This window comes from Humulus lupulus, chromosome 6 (assembly GCF_963169125.1).
Source record: "Humulus lupulus chromosome 6, drHumLupu1.1, whole genome shotgun sequence".
NCBI lineage: Eukaryota > Viridiplantae > Streptophyta > Magnoliopsida > Rosales > Cannabaceae > Humulus > Humulus lupulus.
The window spans coordinates 5846931-5872905 of NC_084798.1; the positions used below are offsets into that span (position 1 = coordinate 5846931).

The 25975-nt window shown below is 31.4% G+C and overlaps 2 protein-coding genes and 1 long non-coding RNA gene across 8 annotated transcripts; 1 reads left to right on the top strand and 2 right to left on the bottom strand.

The window, feature by feature from the left end:
- Positions 1-1668: 1668 nt before the first annotated feature.
- Positions 1669-12807, top strand: LOC133781518 (uncharacterized). 2 transcript variants are annotated; one of them, XR_009870138.1, is made up of 5 exons: positions 1669-1969; positions 4847-4938; positions 7875-7965; positions 11129-11327; positions 12250-12807. It is a non-coding gene; the product is annotated as an uncharacterized LOC133781518 (long non-coding RNA). The 2 variants fall into 2 exon arrangements; XR_009870139.1 differs by lacking the exon at positions 7875-7965.
- On the bottom strand, positions 9532-12671 carry LOC133781517 (transcription factor MYB60-like). The gene is made up of 2 exons (XM_062220550.1): positions 12253-12671; positions 9532-11397 (listed from the first exon to the last, which is right to left on the bottom strand). Exons 1-2 carry the CDS (start codon positions 12669-12671, stop codon positions 10530-10532), a joined length of 1287 nt encoding a protein of 428 aa, XP_062076534.1. The 3' UTR covers positions 9532-10529.
- Positions 12808-16204: 3397 nt separating the features above from the next.
- LOC133781520 (peptidyl-tRNA hydrolase, mitochondrial) lies at positions 16205-21476 on the bottom strand. Of its 5 annotated transcripts, none has more exons than XM_062220554.1 (10): positions 21290-21476; positions 20875-20952; positions 20228-20393; positions 20040-20124; positions 19899-19966; positions 18858-18908; positions 17484-17557; positions 17023-17081; positions 16872-16948; positions 16205-16721 (listed from the first exon to the last, which is right to left on the bottom strand). In XM_062220554.1, the coding sequence occupies exons 3-10, from the start codon at positions 20336-20338 to the stop codon at positions 16590-16592; spliced, it is 657 nt and encodes a 218-aa protein (XP_062076538.1). In that variant the 5' UTR covers positions 20339-20393; positions 20875-20952; positions 21290-21476; the 3' UTR covers positions 16205-16589. The 5 variants fall into 5 exon arrangements, with proteins under 5 accessions (XP_062076538.1, XP_062076540.1, XP_062076539.1 ...); XM_062220556.1 differs by having other exon boundaries at positions 20875-20955; XM_062220555.1 differs by having other exon boundaries at positions 20875-20996.
- Positions 21477-25975: the final 4499 nt, after the last annotated feature.

Here is a 25975-nt window from a genome sequence, read left to right on the forward strand (position 1 = left end):
TTACCATTACTTGTTTGGACTCTTCGTTTTGATAAATTACTTTTTAGACTATTTGTTTGTAAAATATTTCAAATATATTCTTAAAGTCAATTTTGATAAAAAAAATTTAACTAAAATTATAAATAATTTATCAAACTAACAATTTAAAACAAAAATATAATCATTCTGTCTAATATCAAAATACAGATCCAAACAAAAAATGAGATAAAATATATGGTCCAAAAATATATACACATTAATAGTTTTTAGAAAAATCACTAATATTTAATATATGATTGAGTCACTATCAAAATCATATATCATCATTATATATCATCGACAATTATGTTGAGTTTACGTCGAATTAAATTTTCAATATATATAGAATCTGATGGTCAATTATTTGTTTTTTTACTTTCTTAATTGTGATTAAAAAACTACTCTTAATAAATCATAAATTATATTCTAAAATAAGTGATTCATGCACCTAACAAAATAACACATGATACTTAATTATAATTTTTTCTTTTTCTTTTTGTGTTTGGATAACTATAATATAAAGATATATTTTTTTAATAATTTTTTTTCAAAGTGTTTGAATAACAATTAAAAAATATTTTATGAATAAATTTGGAATTATGAAAATTATTTTAAGGGTTTATAGCTTTTTGGATCTTGTATTTTGTCTTATTATTTTTTGGATCCTATGTTTTATAAAATGGTTCAAATAGAACTCTAAATCTGATTTTAGTCAAAGTTTTTTCAACTGAAATCATAAATAATTCACCAAACTAACAATTCAGACCAAAAATAAAATCATTCTACTTAAAAACTGTGTTATTATATTCAATTTTTTCTTCATCAAAATTGAGTTTATCGGTCTATTCGAACTATTTTACAAAATATAGAGTCCAAAAATAATTTTTTTTAAAACAGATAGTCCAAACAAGTAATCAGAAAAAATACAGAGTCCAAAAAAGTATAAACCATTATTTTACTTTAGAAAATAACTTCTCAAAATGTTAATTTTTTTTTGAAGAAGTTAACTTTGATGTCAATCGAAGTTACAATAAAAAAAAACTCAACAAATATGAAAGAAAATTTTCGTCATAATGATACATTGTAATCTAAAGTTCTCTAAAACCGATTGAGTAATACAAAATTCAACACCAATAATCATATCATTCTTTTGATAAATATACACACATGTATATATATATATAATCAATATTTTATGAATGTGATGATGATCTCTAGCTATAACCATAACTCTTTGTTTCAATTTTTCTTCTTTTTTTTTTTTTTTTGTTTCTTTTTTAGTAGAAGCACATGTAAGTGTTCAAAAACAAATACTTCCCAATCCATATATATATATATATGTAATGATGATGAATATGATTAAGACCCAGATGCGAAATTACGATTTTACCCCTCTACCTGAAAAAGATTGGTCAGTTCACTGACAAGTCCTTCTTTCTCATACTTATCATTACTTAACATTAATCAGAAGAAGAAGAAAAGAAGAATGTTTGGTCAGTCCTCACTGCCTATCTGGCAGTCTCTTACCGGTAATCTACCGGTCAAATCTTCCACCTAGATTTCCTCCACCAACGGTTGACTGACACGTGTCGATTGACTTATTCTCTATTTATTAAAAAAAATAAATACATAAGCTCCGATTAGACAAAATTTGACATGAAATTTCCTAGTTTTCTTTTTCAGTAACAGAAAGAAAGCTAGCAGAGCTTTCTTTCTTGCTTTCCAAAAACCCCTTTTTGTGTTCTGTTTATAATAATAATAGTAATAATAATTATTATTATTATATATAAGTTTGAGACCCCATTTGATTATTTTGTTGTGTCTATCATTATATATGGCTATGTATGTATATTTTGGCTCCAAAGTACAAAATCTCACAAGTGACCTACTTATCTTGATCTTCTTCTTCAACTGTGTGCAATTCTCTCATTCAAAAGCTTTATTTTCTCAGGTGAGTTTTTCTGGCAAATTTTTCTTTCAGTCTTATAATACTCTTGTTAGTCCTATCTAAATAGTAATTAACTCCTTAATTACATGCATGTGTATATATATATATATATGATCATTTAGTTAAGAAAGTCAAACACATATTATTTGATATAAACACACTCATGGGATTGATTTTTTTTTTCTCTCTGGTTCTCTTTTTGATTCATTGGATAGAGTAATATATGAACCAAATGTGTATATATTAATATATATATATATAGTTATTATAGACTTGTTTAATAACTTTAATATATGCAAGAACATTTGGGAAAAACTAGTGAATAAAACTTTAGATTAGCAAGAAGATTATTTTTTAGTTAAGATCATAGAGAAATTAGAACTTGATTGAAAAAGCTAGATATAACATAAAATTTAAGTTATATATATTTGGAGCAAAAATATTTATGTAATATAAAAAATATTAGAAGCTTGTTAAAAAATAATAATTTATTTCAAGACTAATGATAACCTTAAATTTTTTTATTTTTTGTTGTGGCAGACTGATAACCTTAAATTTTCCCGACAAATTTTTTTTAAAAAAAACCTTAAATTTTAGTGCCAGAAAATAAGAATACATTAAAAGGTATTATTATTGTGATATTTTCAAAAGAAAACAAGAATGTACTTCAATCAATGGAGAGGCATTTGAAAAAAGTTTCAAGTGTGACCCACTACAAAGACAAATTTGCAATTTGACCCCATATGTACAATTTCACTAAAAAAAAACTATATGAATTTTGGATTTAATAATTACATGAGACCCCAAAAATATGTAGTTGATATTACTGTTTACAAAAATATTTTTTTTAAAAAAATAATAAAGAAAAATGTTATGTAGGGTAAGGCATTAAAAGTAAATACATATATATAATGGCACTTTTCTACATTTTTTTTAATTTAACAAAAAATGAAAACATAATAGTTGCACTTTTTGGAATTTTGTTGGTTGCTGACGTAATTAATTAATACGGACAATAAAAAAAAAAAAAAAAAAAACTATGTAGGCAAAAGTTGAAGGGAAGACCAACTAAAAAAAAAGGTCAAAGTCAACTATCTACCAATTTCATGAGAAGACTGTTAGCTTGGGTTTGAGGGAAAAAACTTTATTTTGACCAAAATAACCCTTATATTTTAGTCAATATCACATGAGTATGAGTCATTTAATTAATTAGGAATTATTAGTCGCATTCAAATATAAAATAATAATTTTATGCATGTAAATATAATAATTAATGTACGTAAGTTATATTAATTATTTATATATATATATGTTGTATAATTACTGCTAATATATATAAAAGTGAATATGTATATGTAAGATTGGATTAGATAATAATAGTATATATAGTATTAAGTTTTATTTGGTAAGGTTGGCCGTTTTAGTATATGAAGTTTTGCCTATCAATCAATAAAATTGTTCCCTTTCAAAAAAAAATTTAAATATATATATTTGGTATTCTATAAAACAAAATAGTAGACTATATTAATTGAAAAATATTTTTTTTAAAAAAAACACATGGACCTACATTTATGGAAAATATAGAGCAAAATATAAAGAATATGTGACTATTTTGTCATTTTATGATAGTATTATTTGTCTCTTTTCTCAATTATCTTATCATATTTTAGATTTAAAATATATATATACTAGGTTTAAATAATTCAGTCTCTTCTCTTTAGTCCTCTTTACCAAACATACCAATATTTAGCTAACTTCTGGTGTTCAAGCTAAAAAGCCTTTAAATTTAAAAAAAAATCAATTTTTTTAAAAATATATATAATTATTGAAAAAATGTATATTAGGTACTCCATGATATTGTTACAAACCAATAATTAATTATTATTTTAGTAGTTTGTGAGGCCCCCAATTTTTTTTATAAAAATTATATATATATATTTTTAATAATAATTTCTTTTTTTAAGAAAACCCCAGAACTTGCACCCAGCCCTCACTGCCCAACAAAACCTTGAACCCAGAACCCCTAGCCTCATCCTCACCCAAGCCCCAAAATCGAGCCCAGGTGCACCCTGTCCCAAGCTCTGACCACCCCTGTGATTCGCGACCCCGTCCAAGCTCCGAGCTCTGTCGTCCATGCACGTCACAGGCGCGATTCCACCTGTGCAAGCCGACCCGACCTAGACCTCTGTGCAAGCCCAGGACCCCTCGCCTCTCCCCATCTCAGCTCCAAGTCGTTAGATCCCCAACACCCAACCTTACTGTGCGCAAAACCAACCTCCGAGTTCCAGTCGCGAAGTCATGGACCCACCACCCAAAATGCTGATTCCAACACCGAGCCTCTCCCACACTTCATCGCAACCACCAGCCAAGAGCCCCTCCACCAGCACCCACACAACCTTCCCGACTTCCCACCTGCGACAACACCACTGGAGCCGGAGAGGAGAGTCCGTAAAAATGAAAGAAAAAAACGATAAACAGTAAAAATGTTAAAAAAAACCGTTAAGAATGATACTTTACTAGATATATATTACAACTTAATATAATTTAGAGGTTAGACCTATTCCAAGTTGAGATCAAATTTTATACTCAAACTGTACATATATATAAACACACAAATTATCATAAACATCTCTATTTCATTCATGAAATTCAACTACGTACCCATTAATTTTTATATATGTTTTGAAAAGAATAATTCATTAAGAGGAATTTGAAGGGAAAAAAAATCACACTTGTAAATAAGCACTTTTTTCACTATTAAGTTGTTTAAATTAGTATGCTTTCGTACACTTTTTTTCATATATATTTTGCTTATTTATTATTTATTTCATATTAATAAAAACAATATAATTAAATTGAGAAATCTGTGTTTTATATTAGGAAATGTGTACTCCAATGCTGTTTGGAATTAATTGGTGTTGGAGTTGATTCTTTTGCCACTGGAAAATATTGCATGAATATATATTGATCAGGTATGTTACTTATTACTACATTTCCTTAATCATTTTACATATCATAATTAATTGGTTATATATATATATAGTTATAGACATATATATATATAACTAGGTTGTGGTGATCGATACAAGGATGATAATTTTGTGTTTGTCAGAATGCTTTGAATGTTGTTTTTACCTACAATAATGCTAAGGTAAATTTATGTTAATCTTGAATACATAATTAGTCTGGATAAAAAAAATTAATGACAATAATAAAACAACTATATATATTAGTATTTTCGTCCCCATTCTTCGACCAATTTATTTTCACCTTCGGTTTCAAGAATTGTATCATATCTTTATGAGCTTGTTGATATTCTTTCCTACTTATTATCTCCTCATTCATCAACTGAAAATTACGAGGGTCTTCTTTTATTTTTTCCTGAAGCTCTATCATCATCTTATACTTCTCAGCATCCTGAATAAACACATCCACTTTACCCACTTTATTAATCTTTGTTAGTTCTACCATTAGCCTCTTAAACTGGCTAACCAGACAAAACATTGGAGTCCCTTTTATATCTTCATTCCAGCTCTCGGCCACCTTCCCATGAAACTCTTTATAGCTACTCCAAAAGTTGAAGTATCTAAACGGTTTCCTAATCTCTTGGAATGAATAAAAATTCACCAAAAAAGGGCTATGATCAAAATCTCCCTCTGGAAAAAAATAACCTCAGCATTAGCATACTTATCTAACCATTACTCATTAGCCATAACTCTGTCAATTTTTGCATATACACGGGCTCCTCCATCTTGCTTATTATTCAAAGTAAAAAAGGACCTCGAATACTTCACATCTACTAACCCACAATGCTCCACACTATTTTGAAACGAAAACATTTCAGATCCATCTCCACGGTAAGTCAATCTCTCAGAAGGTGACAAAACTAAGTTGAAGTCCCCCATTACCATCCATGGATAACTAGTCACATGACTTATTTTCTTCAAATCAGCCCATAAACTCTCTCTTCGTTTCAAATCATTGAAACATAAACTACAGTAACTGCAAAATAGTCCCCATTTTTTGCAGCAACAATGAAGTGCATTCATTGGCTAGAGCTTCCTCGAATATCAACATCAAAACTTTTCGGATTCCAAGCCACAACAATCCTACCATTAGAATGATTCATTAAATTGGTTGTGAAATACCATCCTTGAAACATATTAAGGTATAAGGTCCCCTTTTTTGCAACCTTTACCCTAGTTTCTAGGAGACTAACAAAACCTATTATTTTGTTGGAAATGATTCTCATGACATCCCTTTGCTTACTAGTTTTGTTAAGCCCCTTACATTCCAACCAAACAACCTATCCATCTATTAATGGAGGATCTCCCCCTCCATTAATAGTAGACCTCATCTCCTTTAACACTTCCCCCACATGCACTAGCTTATCTAGTACATTAAATGAATTGCTCACATTCACTTCTTTTTCATTTGCAACTAGTACTCTCTTCCCTTTAACTTGTTGAAAACCATCTGCATCCTCCCCACTTGTGTGTTGCCCCTGTTTTGTCGTCTCAGCATTCCTTTGTTGATCTGTCTTTGGAACTATTAAATTCTTCGGTTTCCAAATTTTTGATGGCCCTCCTTGAGTCATTCTCTTCCTACAAGCTTCCTTAGAATGTCCTATCCCTTGGCAATGAGAGCATATATTTGGTTTCCATTCATAATACACCTCAACATACACATGTTCCCCTTTTTCATCTTCAAAATTAATTTGGATAGGTAATTCTTTTGTAATGCTCACTTCAATAAGCACCTGAGCATACTGTAGTTTCTCTCTAGCCATTGTTGCTCTATCTTGCCTCACCATCTTCCCAATTGTTCCAACTATTTTTGCCATTGTTCGTTCACCCAAATATTTAAGCTCAAGATTACTCAACTGAGCCCAAATTGGGATTGTCAAGACTGTTTCCCTATAGTAAACTTTGAATTTGGATTCCAACTTTTCATTATGAGAGGTTTCCTATCAAAGAATTGGTGTCCTCCATTCAAAATTCCATCTCTAGCTTCTACCGAATGAAACCTAATTAGAAACACCCCTTGAGCTAATAACCATATCTTATCAATTCCTTTGTCTCTCCATATTCTTCGGAAAAAAAGCCTTCCATCACTGAAATAAGCAGATTAGCTCCCTGGACATAACACACTAAGGTATCTTGACACAATCAGACTCTATGTTCAAAATAGGTACAGTATTAGGAGTACCCGAGTTCCCCTTCGAGACCGAGATGTCTCCTTTCATGACTCCCAACCAGTCAGTGAGTGTCTGCTTTACCACCGAACTTTGTTCCAAACTTTTATTGTCATGCTCTATTCTTCTCCTTGGATCCACGGTAACCTTCAGCAAAGTGTCCTCCTCTTCAATGTCCGAACGATTCGCACACCATATTCAACCTCCTCCTCAAAATCAATGGCCTCCACCCCAAGGACTTCAGCCATGGATTTTACTTTCTTAACTGGATCTGTGGAGGATGGGCGTCGCTTCTTCTTCCCAGGCGATTTCTTCTTCATTTTCGGTCTCCCCGCCATAGCACTAACCCAAGCTGAAGAGAGACATCATATATGATATTTATTCATTGCACATTGTTTTTACCTAGTATATATATATATATAAATATATATGGCTCACTTTGGGTTGGTTTCATACTATTACCTCTATATAATAATAGCTTCGATTCATGAAATTCAACTACGTACCCATTAATTTTTATATATGTTTTGAAAAGAATTTGAATTTGAAGGGAAAAAATCACACTTGTAAATAAGCACTTTTTTTTCACTATTAAGTTGTTTAAATTTAGTATGCTACGTACACTTTTTTCCATATATATTTTGCTTATTTATTATTCATTTCATATTAATAAAAACAATATAATTAAATTGAGAAATCTGTGTTTTCTATTAGGAAATGTGTACTCCAATGCTGTTTGGAATTAATTTGGTGTTGGAGGTGATTCTTTTGCCACTGGAATATTGCATGAATACATATTGATCAGGTATATGTTACTTATTATTATACTACATTTCCTTAATCATTTTACATATATCATAATTAATTGGTTATATATACAGTTATAGAAATATATATATATATATGTATAATGAGATTGATACATGTTATAGTGGAGAAAAGGTTCTGCAAAATTTATATATATATATATATATTGCGTTGTGGTGATATAAGGATGATAATTTGTGTTTGTTAGAATGCTTTGAATGTTGTTTCGTACAATAATGCTAGGTAAATTTATTATGTTAATCTTCAATATATATACATAATTAAATCTAGAAAAAAAAAATTAAAGACAATAATAAAACAATAACCATGTTAGTATATGACATTATTATTAAAACAAAAGAATTAATAGCTAAAAAATCAAGTAAAGTTTTAGAATCACTAATAGAGACCACAACTCAAACTAGACCACCGAAAAAAGCTCCAGTACACCAAATTAAGGATCGAACTTCTCTATACTACTAAAAACTACCAACTAATTTTATCTAACCTTCATATACAAATAATCACTACAAATAAATGAAATATTTAGTGACAACTTTTTAGTCACAATTCTTTGTTTTTAGTTACAAAATTTATTGTACATTAAAACTAAAAAAAATTTGTGAGATACCAAACTTATAGTACGTTTATAGAGATATATGATGTGCAGCCATCTTTTTAAAGGAAAACAACTCAAGCAATGCCTTCGATCTTTAAGGCCAAAATTTATTTTAGTCCTATTTCTAAGTGCAATTCTTGATATTCTTTTTTGTTGATTGATTTTCTTTAAAGCGGGCGGTTAGTGAAATAATTTGCATGCTATTTAGCTAGATAATAATAAGCTAGTTTTATGGAAATGATAGTTCTATTTTGTTGTATATCCTCATTTTAATCTTATTGTAATTAAATCACGAATTTAAAAAAAAATATTAGTGTTATGAACAAATCAACATTAATAGAAAGCCTCCACATACTTGTCAAATTACCATAAAGAATAAGAGACTTTAAGTGAGACTTTATATAGCAAAACTCATTTACTTTTTTTTTATTAAAAAAAGTCCCATATGAAAATATGAATAATCCTATACATGAAAAGAATTAATACCTACTTATAGCACCAATCAATTTTAAATTGGAAACCCAATATCCTACTTTATAAGTAACATTTCTCTTCCTTTATTATAATATGATCATATATTATCATTCTTAATTTTTATTTTTTCCTACAACTAAAAAGCTCTTACATATGATCATTCTCTCCCTCTCTTTAATATGGATTGAAGATACCAATATAATAGCCTTTATTTTATTCAATCTATAGATGATTATGGTATATTTTTCTTGTTTCATCTCCTCACTATAGCCCTAATTATCATGTGATCACTCGGTCAGTAATTGGCCTGGTGGTATTATGGGGTCAGTTCAATCTTTTGCTGATGAAATCTTCAATCATTCATATTCATATGATGATCTTTCTATATGGTTCTTGGACGCATTGTTATTTTATATATATAGTTTCCTCTTGGCTCATATATTTTCTACAATTTATTAGTTCTTTTTTGTAAAAAAAAATTCTTACATTTATATGTCCCCTAAATGAATTTTTTAATTTTTGCTTCCGATGAACACAATTTATTAAACTTTTGCATTTCTCTCCACCCTTAATCTTTATATTTGACACTTTTAGGTCGATGCATGCATGTGTATTTCGAACCAATTATTAGGATGATGTGTACATACTCATACATTTCTCAATCTAGCTAGCGAGCTTATTAATTTGTTGAGTTCATATAAATATCTATAAAATTTCTTAATTTGGCTTTGTGATATATATATATATACTCTCAAATATCAACTCTTGTGTATTTAAAATCCTTTATTATATCTACATTTTTAGCTAGGCTCACACATGTAATATTAGATAGTCCCACATAAGAGTATCATACATATGTATATATAAATATTGGGGGTAGCTAGAGATCAATCACTGCAAACAATACTCTGGTGTATATATGTATTTGATATATTATTTTGTACTCAAATAATACTTAATTCCATTAATTAAAATATTATAACATATCCATGATATTAAATCATAAACAACAACATAATCATGAAAAGATTCATAATATATGAGCTATATATATAGCATGCTTGCATAATGAACTTCATTATATTATATACGCACACCATTTATATATAGTTATCTAATATAAGTACATGCATATATATATATATATAAAATAAGATATTACTACAATAAACAAAGCACATCCAATAATATTTGAAGGTCTGTATATTACAATAGCAAAAGAAAAAAAAAATCAATACCCATAATAAAACCACAAACAAGACACACTGCCCATTGAAAAAAATTTGAACAATAATTTAGTTCATACAAACATCCAAATATGATATGATTAATATCATATATATATATAACATAATAAATTTTCAAACACAAACTCTCCCCATTCTAGAGTTCCATAAACTATAATAAATCATAACCAAATTAAAACACTGCATGCAAGCACGCTCTTACTGCTCCACCCCATCACATGATCACTTTGGTTGATCAAAGCAGAAACCGTTGGATGAAGAGTTGTTGTTAATCACCGGAAAGAGCAAAGGATCTTGATGATGAAGATGATGATTAGGCAGAAGAACTGGTTGTTGTTGTTGTTGATGATGATCATGGTGATGACCAGAGAGAAAAGCATCTTCATTGATAATCGAGTTCAGGAACGAAGAGAAGAGTACATCATCAGAGCAGTAGTTCATATCCTCATGATTATGATTATGATTATGATTATTGTTGTTATTATTATTGTTGTTGTTATGATTCTCCTGATGATCTTCATTTCCCATAATATTAACAAGGTGATGATCATTAGTACTACTTTTAATCATTCTCAATCCAAAGTTCTCGTACCCAACATGATTGTATAAATCACCATTGTTGTCATCATGATCATGATGACCACCACCACCACCACCACCAACTAGTAGATCATCAAAGCTAATATTGTATCCATTATTATTTTCCTTGTTGGTAATTTCATTGATGATCTGTGCTGTAGCTGCTGCTTCGTGATCTTGGTGATGAAGATGTTCGGTAGTGGTACTCGGAGGAGCTACTAACTCTTCTTCTTGCTCTTCAGGAACTGTGCTTAAAAATGGAGCTTGAATCTTATTAGGGATAGCAGGAGGAATAAGAGCAGAGGAAGAAGAAGCTTTATTAATATTGCTGTGATGATCATGATGGTGCTGCTGATGGTGATGATGATGATGATCGAGTGTTTGGTTGAAGGGCTTGTGGGTTCTGGGATCTATGCCTTGATTGATCAGCTTCTTGCTCAGGTGAGTGTTCCAATAATTCTTTATCTCATTGTCAGTGCGCCCTGGAATTCTCCCTGCTATCAAAGACCACCTGAAAAATAAACAAAACCCTAGTTATATATAAGTATATATATATGTATATGTACACATATATAAACATACGTATAAATATGACTACTTATAAGATCATGAGATCCGTGTAATTAAACCTAGCTAGATTATACAAGTATGTGCATGTGTGTGTGTGTGTATGACCAAAGATTAGAGGAAAATCCCTAAACCCATGCAGCTGGATAAGTGTGTGTATATATATATATACGTACATACATATATATTTATATATCATGAGAATTCCCTAATAAACCTATCTATAGATATGAGATATACGTGTATGTATATATATGACAAGGTCATGAGAAAACCCTACATTTAGTTAGTTAAGCATATATATATATATAAAAATATATATACATACTTATATATCATGAGAATTCCCTGATAAACCTAGCTATAGATATGTATATATAATCATTAGAGTACGTGTATGTATATATATGACAAGGTCATGAGAAAACCCTAAATTTAGCTAGTTAAGCATATATATATATATATATATATATGGGCAGTGTTTCGAATGAATCAAAATATACAAGTGATGCTTTACAATTAATACATAATATTATTCCTCACGAAAAACCCAGATGAGAAAACCTAGGAAGTTAGATAAATATATATAATAATATATATATATGAGAATCTTTTACTATACACATAATCACGAAAAACCCAGATGAGAAAACCCTAAGCCTAGCTATATACATACAGTAGTACTGATTGAAATCTAGCTGGAAAGAGAAACCCTAAAAGGGTCGACATATATATATATAAATGGAGTCTGAATTTTGAATTTTGAATTTTGATCTGAGAATATATATATGTGCAGTACCGATTGCCGAGAAGACGGTGGAGACGGAGAATGAGATCTTCCTCATCGGGGGCGATGTGTCCGCGCTTGACGGAGGGGCGGAGGTAGTTCATCCACCGGAGACGGCAGCTCTTGCCGCAGCGCAGGAGCCCAGCTCGCTTGGGCAGCGTCCGCCACCGTCCTTCTCCTTCTTTCCTTATGAACTTGGCCAAAACCTCGTCTTCCTCCGCCGTCCACGGCCCTCTCTTTATCCCCACCTTGCTGCAACACGGCGTCGTTTTACCACTGCTGCCACTGCCATTTGTTGACGAAGGTGATTGCTTCCTCATGGATATATGATGATATAACGATGATGATGATGATGACGACGATGGCTTCTTCTTGGTTTGGATCCCAATTTGTGTGTGGTTTTGCTTATAGGTTAAGGTTTTTATATACATATATATATATGACACTAGTACATAGTGTAGGGATAATATTCTAGAGTCTTGTTATTTGAGATTTTAAGTACTCAAGATTACATGAGATGAGATGATATTTTATTTATGAATAGTGAATTAAATTTGGATTGGATTATTGCACATTTTCAATATTATATTACATCAAAAAAAAGTGATATGTTTATTTTCATTTGATGTGCGTGAGAACCACGCGCTCATACTAGATTTAGTTTTTGACTTTTTTTTGTGTGTGAATTTTTTGACCTAATTAGTTGCTACCTATTTATCATTGAGTCAGTGTCAAGACCCCATTTCTGTTCTTTTCCCTTCTTTTTTTTTTCCTTTTTTATAATTGTGAAATTTGGAAAATAAAATAATTAAGATAGTAAATAACATTATGGTTTTTTTTTTGTTTTCTTGGTTTTAAGTTATTATTAGTTGTTATATGTGTAAATAAAGAAAAGGAGCGTGTTCGCTAGTAAATTAAGATTTGAAGAATATATATATATATATATATATACCATGAAATTAGTTAAACTACAAAAATAAGTGGTCCAACTTGTGTCACTATTCACTAGTATATAAAAAAAAATTCTAGTGGTGCTAAAGTAATGGGATATAATATAAAGGGGTTATACATTTTTACACCTTATATTTTTTCTTATTACATGTTTGAACCCTATATTTTAAGTAATTTATTTTTGGACCCTATATTTTGTAAAATAATTCAAATAGACTTATATACAACTTTGATTAAGAAAACATTGAATATAACAACACAATTTTTAAGCAGAATGATTTTATTTTTGTTCTGAATTGTTAGTTTAGTGAACTATTTATGATTTCAATTGAGAAAATATTGACCAAAATCGGGTTTATGGTTCTATTTGAACCATTTTACAAAACATTGGGTCCAAAAAATAATTTATCAAAATACAAGGTCCATTTAGGTAATGAGACAAAACTGAGGATCCAAAAAAAGTATAAATCTTAATAAAAATATCTCATGTGTGTTTTACCTATATTTAACACAACCATCCTAATCCTAATGTTATAACTCATTTCATGCCTTAATCAAATAAGTACTTTTCAAAATTAAATCAAAACTTATATTAAATGTAAAATTTAAAAAAATTATAAGCATGCATTTTTTTTTTGTGTGTGAATTTATTTGTTATTATATTTTCATTTAACACAAAAAGAAATTGTTACATCAAAAAATTGTGCTTTTAAACTTTTAATTTATAATTAACACTGAGATTTTGATAAATACTTTTTCTTTTCTTATTTTGTTCACAACTAAATTTTGACTTAAAGCGTATTGAATTATAAATTTATGATTATTCTATGGTAGGGGCTATGGTAGGGGCTATGCTCTTTTGTATTTCTGACCCGTAAACAATTTTCGGCACGATTTTTTTTGTGATCGCGTATATTGTAATTATTTAGAGCATCTTGCAAATTTTCATAAAATTTCGAATAATATACCGTGTCGAAAACTAGGTTTAAACATACTATTTTCCACGCGCATAAAAAATTAGTCACGCGTGTAACAACCTGTTTTTAAACTAGTTTTCGGCACTGTAAATTATTTGAAATTTTCTAAAAATTTGCAGGATACTCTAAATAACTACAATATACATGACTATAAAAAAAAACCGCACTGAAAACTATTCACGGGTTGATAACACAAAAGAGCCCCACTAGTAAGACTCTTTTTGAAGCCCCTTCCAAAGAAATTTTCATAAATTTAAATTTAATAAGATAATCTATAATAAAAAAAAAGGTTTATACATTTTTTAACCCTGTTTTTTGTCTCATTACCTGTTTGGATCCTGTGTTTTGACAAATTACTTTTTGAACCCTATGTTTTGTAAAATAGTTTACATAGAACTCTAAACCCAATTTTAGTCAATGTTTTCTCAACTAAAATCACAAATAATTCACCAAACTAACAATTCAGAATAAAAATAAAATCATTCTGCTTAAAAACTGTGTTGTTATATTCAATTTTTTCTTCATCAAAATTGAGTTTATAGTTCTATTTTAACTATTTTATAAAATATAAGATCCAAAATAATTTATCAAAATACAGAGTCCAAACAAATAATTAAACATTACACAAACTCCAATAAATATAGACAATCAAAAAAATCACAATAATTTATCCAAAAACAAATGTTATGATTTGGTTTATATATTATGTGGGAGTGTCTAGAAATGTCGGAAAGGAGTGGTCCCAATCCCAATCTCCAATTAATACATTGACAGATCATAAAGTCTTTCATAATTAAAAACCCATTTTTTGATAAATAAAAACATTTTTATTCAACCTTTCTCCACGCGAGATTCATCTACGTGACACCACGCGCTCATTTATCATAATATATTATTATTATTATTTATTTCTCATATTGTTTCTGAAAATCAATGTTCCAAATGCAAAGTGGAACAACTCAACTCTTTATTTAATTAGTCAAGCCAAAACAATGCTTAAATGATTTTTATATGTCAACTTGGAAAGTATTAGTGCCAAATTTTAGCATTCAAAATGTGTGCTTAAAAAATCCACACACTATATCATTTAATTAAAATTGATTATAAAGCTATAAATTATCAATGATGTGTTAGTTGATTGTAACACCAAAATTAGATAACTATATCATAATTTTATTACTCATCTACTAGATCAGCAAAACAATTTATGCGATTCGAAAAAATTATGATTGTGACCCATTTCTTATTATTTCATAGTTAGTTGGGATGTCTGTTTAAATTAATTTATTTTTTCTTTTAATTTGTCTAAAATTCACACATGTTTCAATACGTGTTGCTGATGTATTAAGCTAATTCAAGTGTGCTTTCTTTGTGTCGAATAAAGCGGGGGCATCACAAGAGGCTCCATCAATTCTGAATAAGAGTAACGTCACACTTACTTATATTACACACTCAGAATACATTTAGCATATATTTTTAAGGAATTATAATTTTTTAGATGCTGTGTATTTTCTCATTACCTGTTTGGACCTTATGTTATAAAAAAATTTATTTTTAGACCTTATATTTTGTAAAATTGTTCAAATAAACCATTAAACTCAATTTTAATGAAGAAAAAATTGAATATAAAAATATAATTTTTAAGCAAAATGATTTTATTTTTGTTCTAAATTGTTAGTTTGATGAATTATTTGTGATTTTAGTTGAGAAAACTTTGACCAAAATTGGTTTTTTGGTTCTATTTAAACTATTTTACAAAACATAGGGTCCAAAAAATAATCTATCAAAACACATGGTCTAAACAGATAATGAAACAAAACACAAAGTCCAAAAAAAATATAAACACTATTTTTAATCATTGAGATTTATTAAGGCGATCCTCCACCAATTTAATGTGCGGTTAAAAATACATGCCAGATCATAATGTGCATGTCCACCCCCATTTTATGTTGAATTTAAAATTACACTCCACTCATTATAATTTAATAAGTTGTGTTGAGGAGATGAAAATAAAATTAGCACCCCATGGTCTCATTTTTGTTGGACAAATCAAAAGATCTCCTCAAATTGGCCAATAAAATTCAACCATTAACACAAATTGCTATTATGCACAACTTCTTCAAAATCTCATGCAACTTACCCAAAACCTAAGAACTCTGCATATCTTGACCAAGAAAAATCAGCAGCAATTCTTGTAGAATTTGACCACACAACCTAAGAATACAACACTTCATCATATGATGATGAAAGTGGATCAATTTGGGGGTACCCCACTTGTTTCTCCAATAGACAATAATGGAATTTACCAAAATACCCTTTTACCAAAACACTTCGTATGAATTTTTTCTGTCAATATACAAACCTACCTAAAATTTGTATAATTCAAGCTGAGAAAACTAAACACCTAACCTAAGGTTTTTGTCATGCGGGCAGTGTCTGCAATCTTATATGCTTGTACTTTTGCTCTGTGTTAAACCTTCTCGCACTCTCTGACAAGCCTTTGGATAGTAGAACATTCAATATATCAACTCCTTCTCGCAACGCGGTGTCGATCTGATCCAGAAAAGCCAAAAATGTGTTACTAGAATGGAAAAATGAAAACCCTCCAATGCTTTAACTAATAATCACTAATCTGAACAAATGAATTAGTACAGCGCATGAAATTATTGAACATCTTGAACGGCAATGGAAACAAAGGCTTACTCGTTCTTGAGCTGTTAAGCTGAATCTTTGTAGTAAGAATGCTTTAGGATCCATTTGACCAGGTGGCCTCCCGATACCTAGTGAGATTTGTCAGTATAATTAAGAGCGAGGAATCATCGATTTATAGAGTAAAAACAACAGACAAACTCACCTATTCTTAGCCGAGGAAATTCTTTGTTTCCTCTAAAGTGATAGATCACACTCTTCATCCTATTCAAGAAATTTCAGGACAAGAGAAAATGAGAAAAAAATATGCCCCTTGAAAATTTGGAGGGAAAAAAAAGAAGCAAAATACTAATCGTTAATAATTTACAGGGGAAAATATACATTTGACACTCCTAAACATCGCCTCAAATCGTTATTTAACTTCCCCTGAACTAAGATTTTGATCCCATATTCTGACTTGTAATTTTTTACATTTAAGCATATGAATCTTAGTTTTACTGTCCACTAATAAAGTAGTCTTTTTCTGAAGTGTGAAAATTACCATTTAAGAAACGTAGATGCCAAAAACTCTTTTTTTTAATAAACAAGTCATTATTGATATAAACAACTCATTAGTTTAAAGCTACTTTTACTTCAATAGTTATAATTATTATGGTATGATCATACCCATTGTGGCATCCATGACCTCCCTTATCGTGCAGACGAAGAACTCCACATGGTAAATTCATGTCATCATGAAACTACCACCAAGAAAAATATATGAATAATTGAACAAAACCTAACACGAACTCACTACAAATTTACTTAAAATAGGCTTATTGGCATGATTGGTCCTCCAACCTTTGCACCTCTTGACATGACAGTAAATTGTGGGATAAATGAAAATACTTAGCCTTCCCATCAAATTCTCAAATTCATTTAGGATCTATTGCAAACTAAAGAGTAATCATACTATCTGTGGTTCAAGGAAGATCAAAAGCAAGATTCCATGAAGGAAAAGATATGACAGGAACAGAGGATGAGAAGGAGATATCAACAGATAAAAATGAGGTCAAAGAAGTTTGTCGTGGTCGTCTGCATAAGCACAGAAATGGCGTGGTGCCCCTCCCCAATCCCCATCAATGCAAAATAAGTATTGCCTGATGCGAGAATGGAGAGTTGCCATTGTTGACGCCCTCAACAAGCCCAAATTCTTCTCTCGATTTTATGGATTAGATTATGAGAAAATCATATGAATGTTTAGAAAATCTGCAAACAAAATGGGGCATCTTTTATTTTAAATCAGGTGACAACAGTGTGTGGATTTCTTTTGAATCTCTCAATTTAGAAATATCTGCCGAAGAGCAAAGCCTAAAGGGGTAGATTTGGCAAAACCACATAATTCTTTTGGAAATTAAATTTAACTTCTTTTTTCATAGTAACCCTATCAGAATTGTTCTAACCATGTATAGATATTTATATATATATATATATTATATAATACTACTATATACAAAGTAATTTGTACAAGCAAACCCAATAATACCTCTAAAATATACCTCAGTAGAAAAAGTTGAGCAATTAAAGTTGTTGAGAGAATGGGATAAACAAACAAGCAGTTTTGGTAGAGTTTCTCAATAGCAATTGGTTGAAAATTTGTGGCTTGAGTTTTAGGAGGAATTGCCCTTATAATCTCTGGTTTTTGTGCTCAATGACCATGGCAAGAGAGAGAAGAAAAAAATGGCATATAAATTTAAGAGAGGAGAGATATGGCTTATCTCCTTCATTACCAAAATGTCAATACGAGCAAATGTGCCTAGCATGTGAAAATACTAACATCAAATTGGGACAAGAAAAGGATCCGCTAGCTGTAAAATTGTTACTTACAAAGTTAAATGAAAGAAAAGATAATGTTAGGGACAAATATACCAAATGATGCAAAGATTGGAGACCAATCATACCAACAAGCCTTTGAAATATATATATATATATTAAAATAAAATATAGTACCAACAAACAGAACATTAGAAAATTAGATGCACAATGTAAGAGTGAAATTACCACAAGCACACGATTCAGAGGTAGTTTATAGTATGCTGCAAGTGGTCCTGACTGCAGTTAAATAAGGAAAGAATCAAGTTAGAACTAGCAGACATTTAACATTTTGTGCAAGGTTTAATTCAGTAGAAATTTATGTGACTATCTGTAGTGGTGTTAAAAGTAGAAGGAGATGGATGTAGGTTGATGAATGATAAGGTAGGTGTGTTCTTCGAGCTAGCTAGTGGCATTGAATAGTATCAGCGAGCATCATAATCTTCAGAGATTGACCTACCAAACTCTTTTCCTGGGATGGTGAATACTTTGTAAGAAAGATAATAAAAGTGTAAAATCACTTTTTCATTCATTGTGAGCTCACACTAGCTCTATGGTCAAAAAGACAAAGCTTTTGTCAAACTTTAGGATGGACTTGTCAATTCCAAAGGCAAAAGAATTGGTGGGGATTACAATAAAAAGCAAAAGATACTTTGGAATAGTGGAGCGCTGGCTGTCATGTGAATAATTTTGTTGGAGAGAAACAATAGAATTTTTCAAGATGGTGAGAGTCCTTTCAAATCATTGTGGGTAAGGATCAAGTCCTAGGTTGCTGCGTGGCTTAAAAAATGTGAACGTTTAGCCACTTCTCTTTTTCTGATCTTTCAAGAGAAAGGGTAACTGAGGTGGGGTTTGGTTTGTATTTTATGCGGGGTCGTACTCTTGCACTTTCCTTTTCATTTCCTTTGTTTGTTTCCTTTTTTCTTGGCTGTTTAGCTATTAGTTCTGGGGTTGTGTTATGAGGTTTGTTCTCATACAATCATTTTTTTCCAGTAATTTACTTTTTAATAATCATAAAACCACAGAACCAGTAAACATGGTGAAAAAAGATACATATCTTATATAATTATATAGTGAACAGATAAAATAAGATTGATGTTTTATATAGATACCAACTCAACAGGCCATATAACAACTTAATAGGCAAAAAAATCGACCATCTATAGATTGAATAAGAAACTGTAAATTATAAAATATAGTAGTTAAGAAGAATAAGGATCGATTACATACAGATTCACCAATCAGATTCATATAAGTTTGAGGCTTTGCAAGGAAAACAGGAGTATCACCAACAAAACCTAACAAAAATGCAAACACCTATTAAACATAAAACAAATACAAAAATATAATGAAAAATGAATAGAAACATACCCTGTCCAAAAATAGCTTTACAATGAACTGTGTTCATTTCAATGCCTTGTGATTGAGCAAAGGTATCGATCATCTCAAACCCCACCTGTTTTCAAACAAAGACACATAGAAAATCTCCAGTCAAAAGAACACCATCTCAAAAGAAATTTAGAAAAAATGGATTTGCGAAATATTAATTGATGCAGTACATTGTGTCTAGTTCCTTTATATTTATCGCCTGGGTTTCCCAAACCCACAAAAAGCCATGGTCTTGGACCACCAGCAGTGCAAAAAGACCGCCTACTTAACCTGCTAAGCATCTCCTCTCCGCCAATGTCCTCCTCCCCTAAACTCCCAAATCTTCACCAAAAACACCTGAAAACTTCGACTACCCAAATCAGAGAAGAACTTTTCATTATACAAATTCACTCGTATGGAAAAAAAAATGTAGACTAAAAAGACTTGCAATCAAGAAACAGGTAGATAAAGGTAGAGTGTTTGAGGAAATGTGCAGCAAAAAGCAGAGAATGAATCACTCTTGCTAAAAATTTGAGACACACCGGAAGCAATGGAGAAGAAGCTGACTGTTGGAGCTTTTGGAAAAATGAAAAATGAATTATTAAAAAATAGAAAAAGTGTATTTAGTGTGTGATATGGGAAAGAGTTTCAAAGAGTGTATATAAGATGAAAATGAAAATGATAGCCATTGAATTAGTAAGAATGAAAATGAAAAAGACAGTAAGAGTGCGAGAAGAGTATTATGATTTGGAAAGCTAGTGAGGAAGATAACAAACAAACTTATGATGCAGATTTAAGAGAGCACAAAATTCAGAATACACTACGAAAGATATTGAACCAGTAAGTAGTCAAAACTTTCTGCAACAGATTAGCCCTCTGTTTCAACAATGGAGTTCCATAGTATTTATACGTCATCCTGCTTCAAATAGTTTCGCACCATAATTCAGACCCCAATTCAATCTACAGAAATTGTACTAATCAACATAACTTAACTAACAAATCATTCAAATCTCGACATAGTATTAGTTCCAACAACAATTTCATACACACTAGCCCCGAATTCATCGATAATTTTGATCTTAAAAAACAACAAATCCTCTCAATTCTACATCTTTCTCCCAAATTACTTTCTCGAATTTTAGAATCAAGAAATATAAGAACGAAACCTCGAATTGGCACAGGTGAAAGGGGGATCGGTATAGAAGAAAAAAAATATAAGAACAAGTAGAATAAGATGTTGCGATTGTCGTTACCAGAACTCTCCTTCCACCACTTGAAACTTTCTGATAAGAAAAGGCGGGACCTCGACGATGACGGTGGCGGCGGCTGCGGCGGCGGCGGCTAGAAAATGGAGTGACGGCTGAATTGGTGGTGGTGAGGTTTTTTGGTGAAGAATTGACAAATGAAGTTTTTTGGGACTTCCTCCTTTTCTTTTGGTTTTTGAATTTTACCACTTTTATCTTTTAAAATTATCATTTCCCAAAAAACTGTATTTATAAAAGAAAATGCTTTAAATGGTATTTTTAAAATATTTTTACAGGGGTAAAATATAAAGGCAAAGAGTAATTTTGTCAATATATATTTGTTACACTCAAATTTTGAGAATAAATAAACAACCTCAAAACATATGCTCGTAAGGTGTAAATTCGAAGTTGGCAAGTATTGTCATTTTACTTGTACAAATAAACACGAAGTTCCAAAGCCACGTTCTCAGCACTTGAGCGTGCATTATAGGCTCAAAGAAAGGAGTCTCATCCAAGAGATGTGTTCGACAGTTTGATCAAGTAAGGAGGTGGCAACAATTGGAACGACGAGCTCTTGAAAACGCGTTGAAGTAGTGTTCAAGCTTGAAGACACGTTAAATATATATGCGGAAAAGTAGTTATGAAATCCCTATTTCTTTGGGATTAGGTTAAAACCATGTATTGAATCCTATTTTGATGGGATGTTTATTTAAATAATGTATTTAATTGCATTGTTATTCAAATATTCATTTGAATTTAAATTTGAATATGAGTTGTAACTTCCCTAAACTTGTGGGAATAATATTCTTGTAATCAGGTTTATAAATAGATTGGAATTAGTCATTTGTATTCACTCAAAATTTTGGACTGAGAACTACTTTGTGAAAGGACTGAGCATAAAATCTGAAAAACTGAAAAAACCATGTACACCGACATTCCGAACACCGAAAAAACCAAAACCAATTAAACCAAAAATCGAAAAAACCGCCACTGTTCGGTCGGTTTGAAAATTTTGTGTGGACCGACCAGCAGAACCGAAATCGACCGAACAATATAATATATAATAATATAATATTATATAATTATTAATTATTAAAATTATTAAATAAAAATATTAAAATATGTTCTATATATTTATGTTTTAAAAATGCACAAAAATGGATTCCAACAATCCAAAATTTTTAGTTTTTTAACTAAAACTTAAAAATTAAAAATTAAAAAAAAATAATAATAAATTCGGTTTGGTCGATTTAACCGACCAAACCGCGGTCCAAAATGGTCGGTTTTTTCTTTTAACTGGTTTGGTCGGTCGGTTTTTTTATTGCACCAATCCGGACCGAAAACCGAATTCTGGATTTTATGTTATGAAAAAACCGCTCAAACCGACCGATGTTCACCCCTACTTTGTGAAATTGTTTTTCGTAAAGTTTGAACGCAGAAACATAAATAAAAGTACATCAATAAAAGTGACTCATTAACGTGTGCAGATTTTCACTGCTAAACCACGTAAAAATATTTGTTTCTTCTTCTCTTCTTTATTTTAATTGTTTAATTGTTCTACATAATTAAGTTGACGAAAAATAGCGTCAATAGTTTGGTACTTTCATTGAGAGCATTAAACAATTCTTCATATCATTTAACATTAAACCATAACGGTGTCAACAAATGTTTTGAACCTTGTTTAAGCCTGGTGTTGTTATTGAGATTTTCATCTTCTACCTTCTACTCTTATAATAATTGTCATAAGTTATGTAATCACTTCGCATATTTTTCCTTCGTTTATGCAATATCATTTGTTAATATTATATATATTTTGTGTTATAATGATTATAATCATCTCCTTTGTTAATATATTTCTAACATTCCTTGTCCCTATGTGCATCCTACTTTGATCCCTAACCATCCTTGTATGTATTCTTTAAGTTTATAATTACTTGTTTGAAATGTGATATACAATTGCAAATTTGGGATCCAGATTCTATACAAATTAGTTTGTGGACCTATATATAGTAGGGGTGAATATTTGACCCGCAAAACCCAAAAATCCGTCTAACCCGAACCCTGAAAACCCGAATTTTCAGAAAATCCGTTCATTTTGGCCCTAATCTAATCTGAACCCAACATGTGTCGGGTCAGATTCGGGTTTTAAATTTTGACATGCACGGGTTCGGGTTAGACCCGAACCTGACCGAAATTAATTTTAAAAAAAATAAAAGTGAAACTTTTCCAAACCCCAAAATTCTTTCTTTATACTCTTTCACTCTCACACACACTCACACATGGTAGCCCTCTCTCACGCACGACAGCCCTCTCTCTTTCCTTCTCTCTCCCGCACGGCTTCACCACCAGGTCCACCACCACCTCTCTCCTCTTCATTTCTTCTCTCTCACGCACGGGCAAGACCCACCACATCCTCCCACCAGTTGCACAACCAACCACCAAAACAACCTCCTCCCGTAGTCGTAATCAGGGAGCACGCCAGCCACGCAGCTGGCCCAACAAGGACCTCCTCCCACTACCGCCACCACCGCCGCAGCCACCAGCCAACCACCACCTCGTCTCCTTCCATACTATTCACTACTCGGTGAGTCAGTGACTGTGAGTGAACTCGATAGTGTGAGTGTGAGGTGAGCACTTTGTTTAGTTTATTATTTATATTTGGGTATTTTGAATTGAACCCATTAGTGTTAGTCTTTGAATTATGCTACTTAATACTTATTACAATCAATTTTAACATAAAGTCTCTTAATTTTTATATAAACATTTGATTGTAAAAAAAAAAAAAAGATTTAATTGATTAAGTTAAAAGTTGAATGAAACTATAGAAAAAAACTAGTATAGTTCAAGGACCAAATCCAATAGCACTGAATACCCTATAATTTCATATGTAATTGCAGTTTGTCACTTTGTTTAATGACTAAATAGGTAAACCAATTACAAACTATCAATGCTAATTTTAACTAAAAAAATATTATTAATTATTATAATTACCTTTACTACCAACTATTGCTTAATAATGACCACATATTTATGTTTGCTTAATTGTTCTATTTCTATATACTTTGAAATAGAGATAGGCAACTACATAAATATATTATCTTTGTTATATTAGGTTTATTATGGTGGGTTATCTTTATTGTACTGGATATTAGGTTTGTTCATTGTTGTGTGCTGCTTTATTGTAGTGGAATATAGGCTTATGTGTTGCCCTGTTCTAGTGGATTATAGGCTTGTGTGATGCTCAGTTGTACTGAATTATAGGCTTGTGTGCTGCTTTGTTGTAGCAGATTATAGGTTTGTATGTTACTCTATTGATTAGTTTTTTTGCTCAGTTGTATAGGCTTGTGTGCTGCTCTGTTGATTAGTTTCTTCTTAAATATGTTGTATTAGGTAATGGATATTGATGAGGTAGATGAAACAATTCTTCCAATAGATGATCAAGATCAACCACCTCTCACTCAGACTGAAAATCCTACTCTTACTGAAAATGGTAGAAAAACGGGGCTAGAAAGAGGAGTAGGCCTCCCATCCCTACTGAGAAAACAAAGGGAAAAGGGTCATATGTTAGGGATCATTTTACTAAGGAAGATCCTCCTCCACCCCTGACAGATCCTAACGAAGAGCCTCCTCCCCCCAAGTGTATATGTAATTATTATGGGTATGACTTCTTGTGTGACACTATAAAACACGAGACTAGTCATTTGTGGAACCATTTAAAGAAAGTATGTGAGCTAAGTCCATTTAAGATTGATGAACAGAAACAAAAGAATTTAAGCTTTCAGCGTGTAGAGGGGGAAACAAGCTTAGTAGCAGTAACTTATAACAAATAAGCTTGTAGGGCAGCCCACACACAATATACTGTGTTGGATGAGTTGCCAATTAGACATGTCGATGGTGAAGGGTTCAAAAGATTTGTCAAAACACTCCAACCTAGGTTTGAGATCCCTTCACGAATGATTGTTGCTAGGGATGTATTGAGGTTATATAAGGAGGAGAAGGTGACATTGAAAAATATTTTGAGGCGTGAGAGGATATCGATTACTACCGATACTTGGACTTCCATTCAAATTTTGAATTACATGGTCATCACTGCTCATTGGATTGATAATTGTAACGACCCAAAATCGCTAATAAGGCTTAAGGACCTTGATTAGTGTGCCTGGAGGGCATAATGGAATTCATGTTTGATTTTAATGAGTTAAATGCATGGCTATGATTTAAAGCATGTTATATGACTATTTGATTATCTGAGATGCATGACTATGTATATTAGTATGCATGTAGGCCCAGATCGTGTTAGAAGGGCATAACTGTAATTTTGGCCATGATTGGGCATAGCTGTATTGATATGTGATAATTGTGTTATGAGATTTGTACCACGTGAGTGTGGTGTTATTATTGTGATGCACGTGCCGAGACGGTCCTAGAGAGCTAGTTAACTTAAAAGTCACAACGGGATTTCTATACCCGGCTCGGGAGGAGCCTAGGGGTAATTCGAGGATTTTGTAACTTAGTTCTTGGGAGATTTTGGTGACTGGTAATTTGGTAACTTGTGTAGCTGTTAGTAACCATAGAGAGTAACAGGTTTTGATGGTAAAAGGGTAGAATTGTAATGGATAGGAAATGACAAGTAAGCCCTTGAGGTTTAGTTAGGAAAGGATAGGCAAGGAGGGGTAATGTGGTCATTTGGCAAGG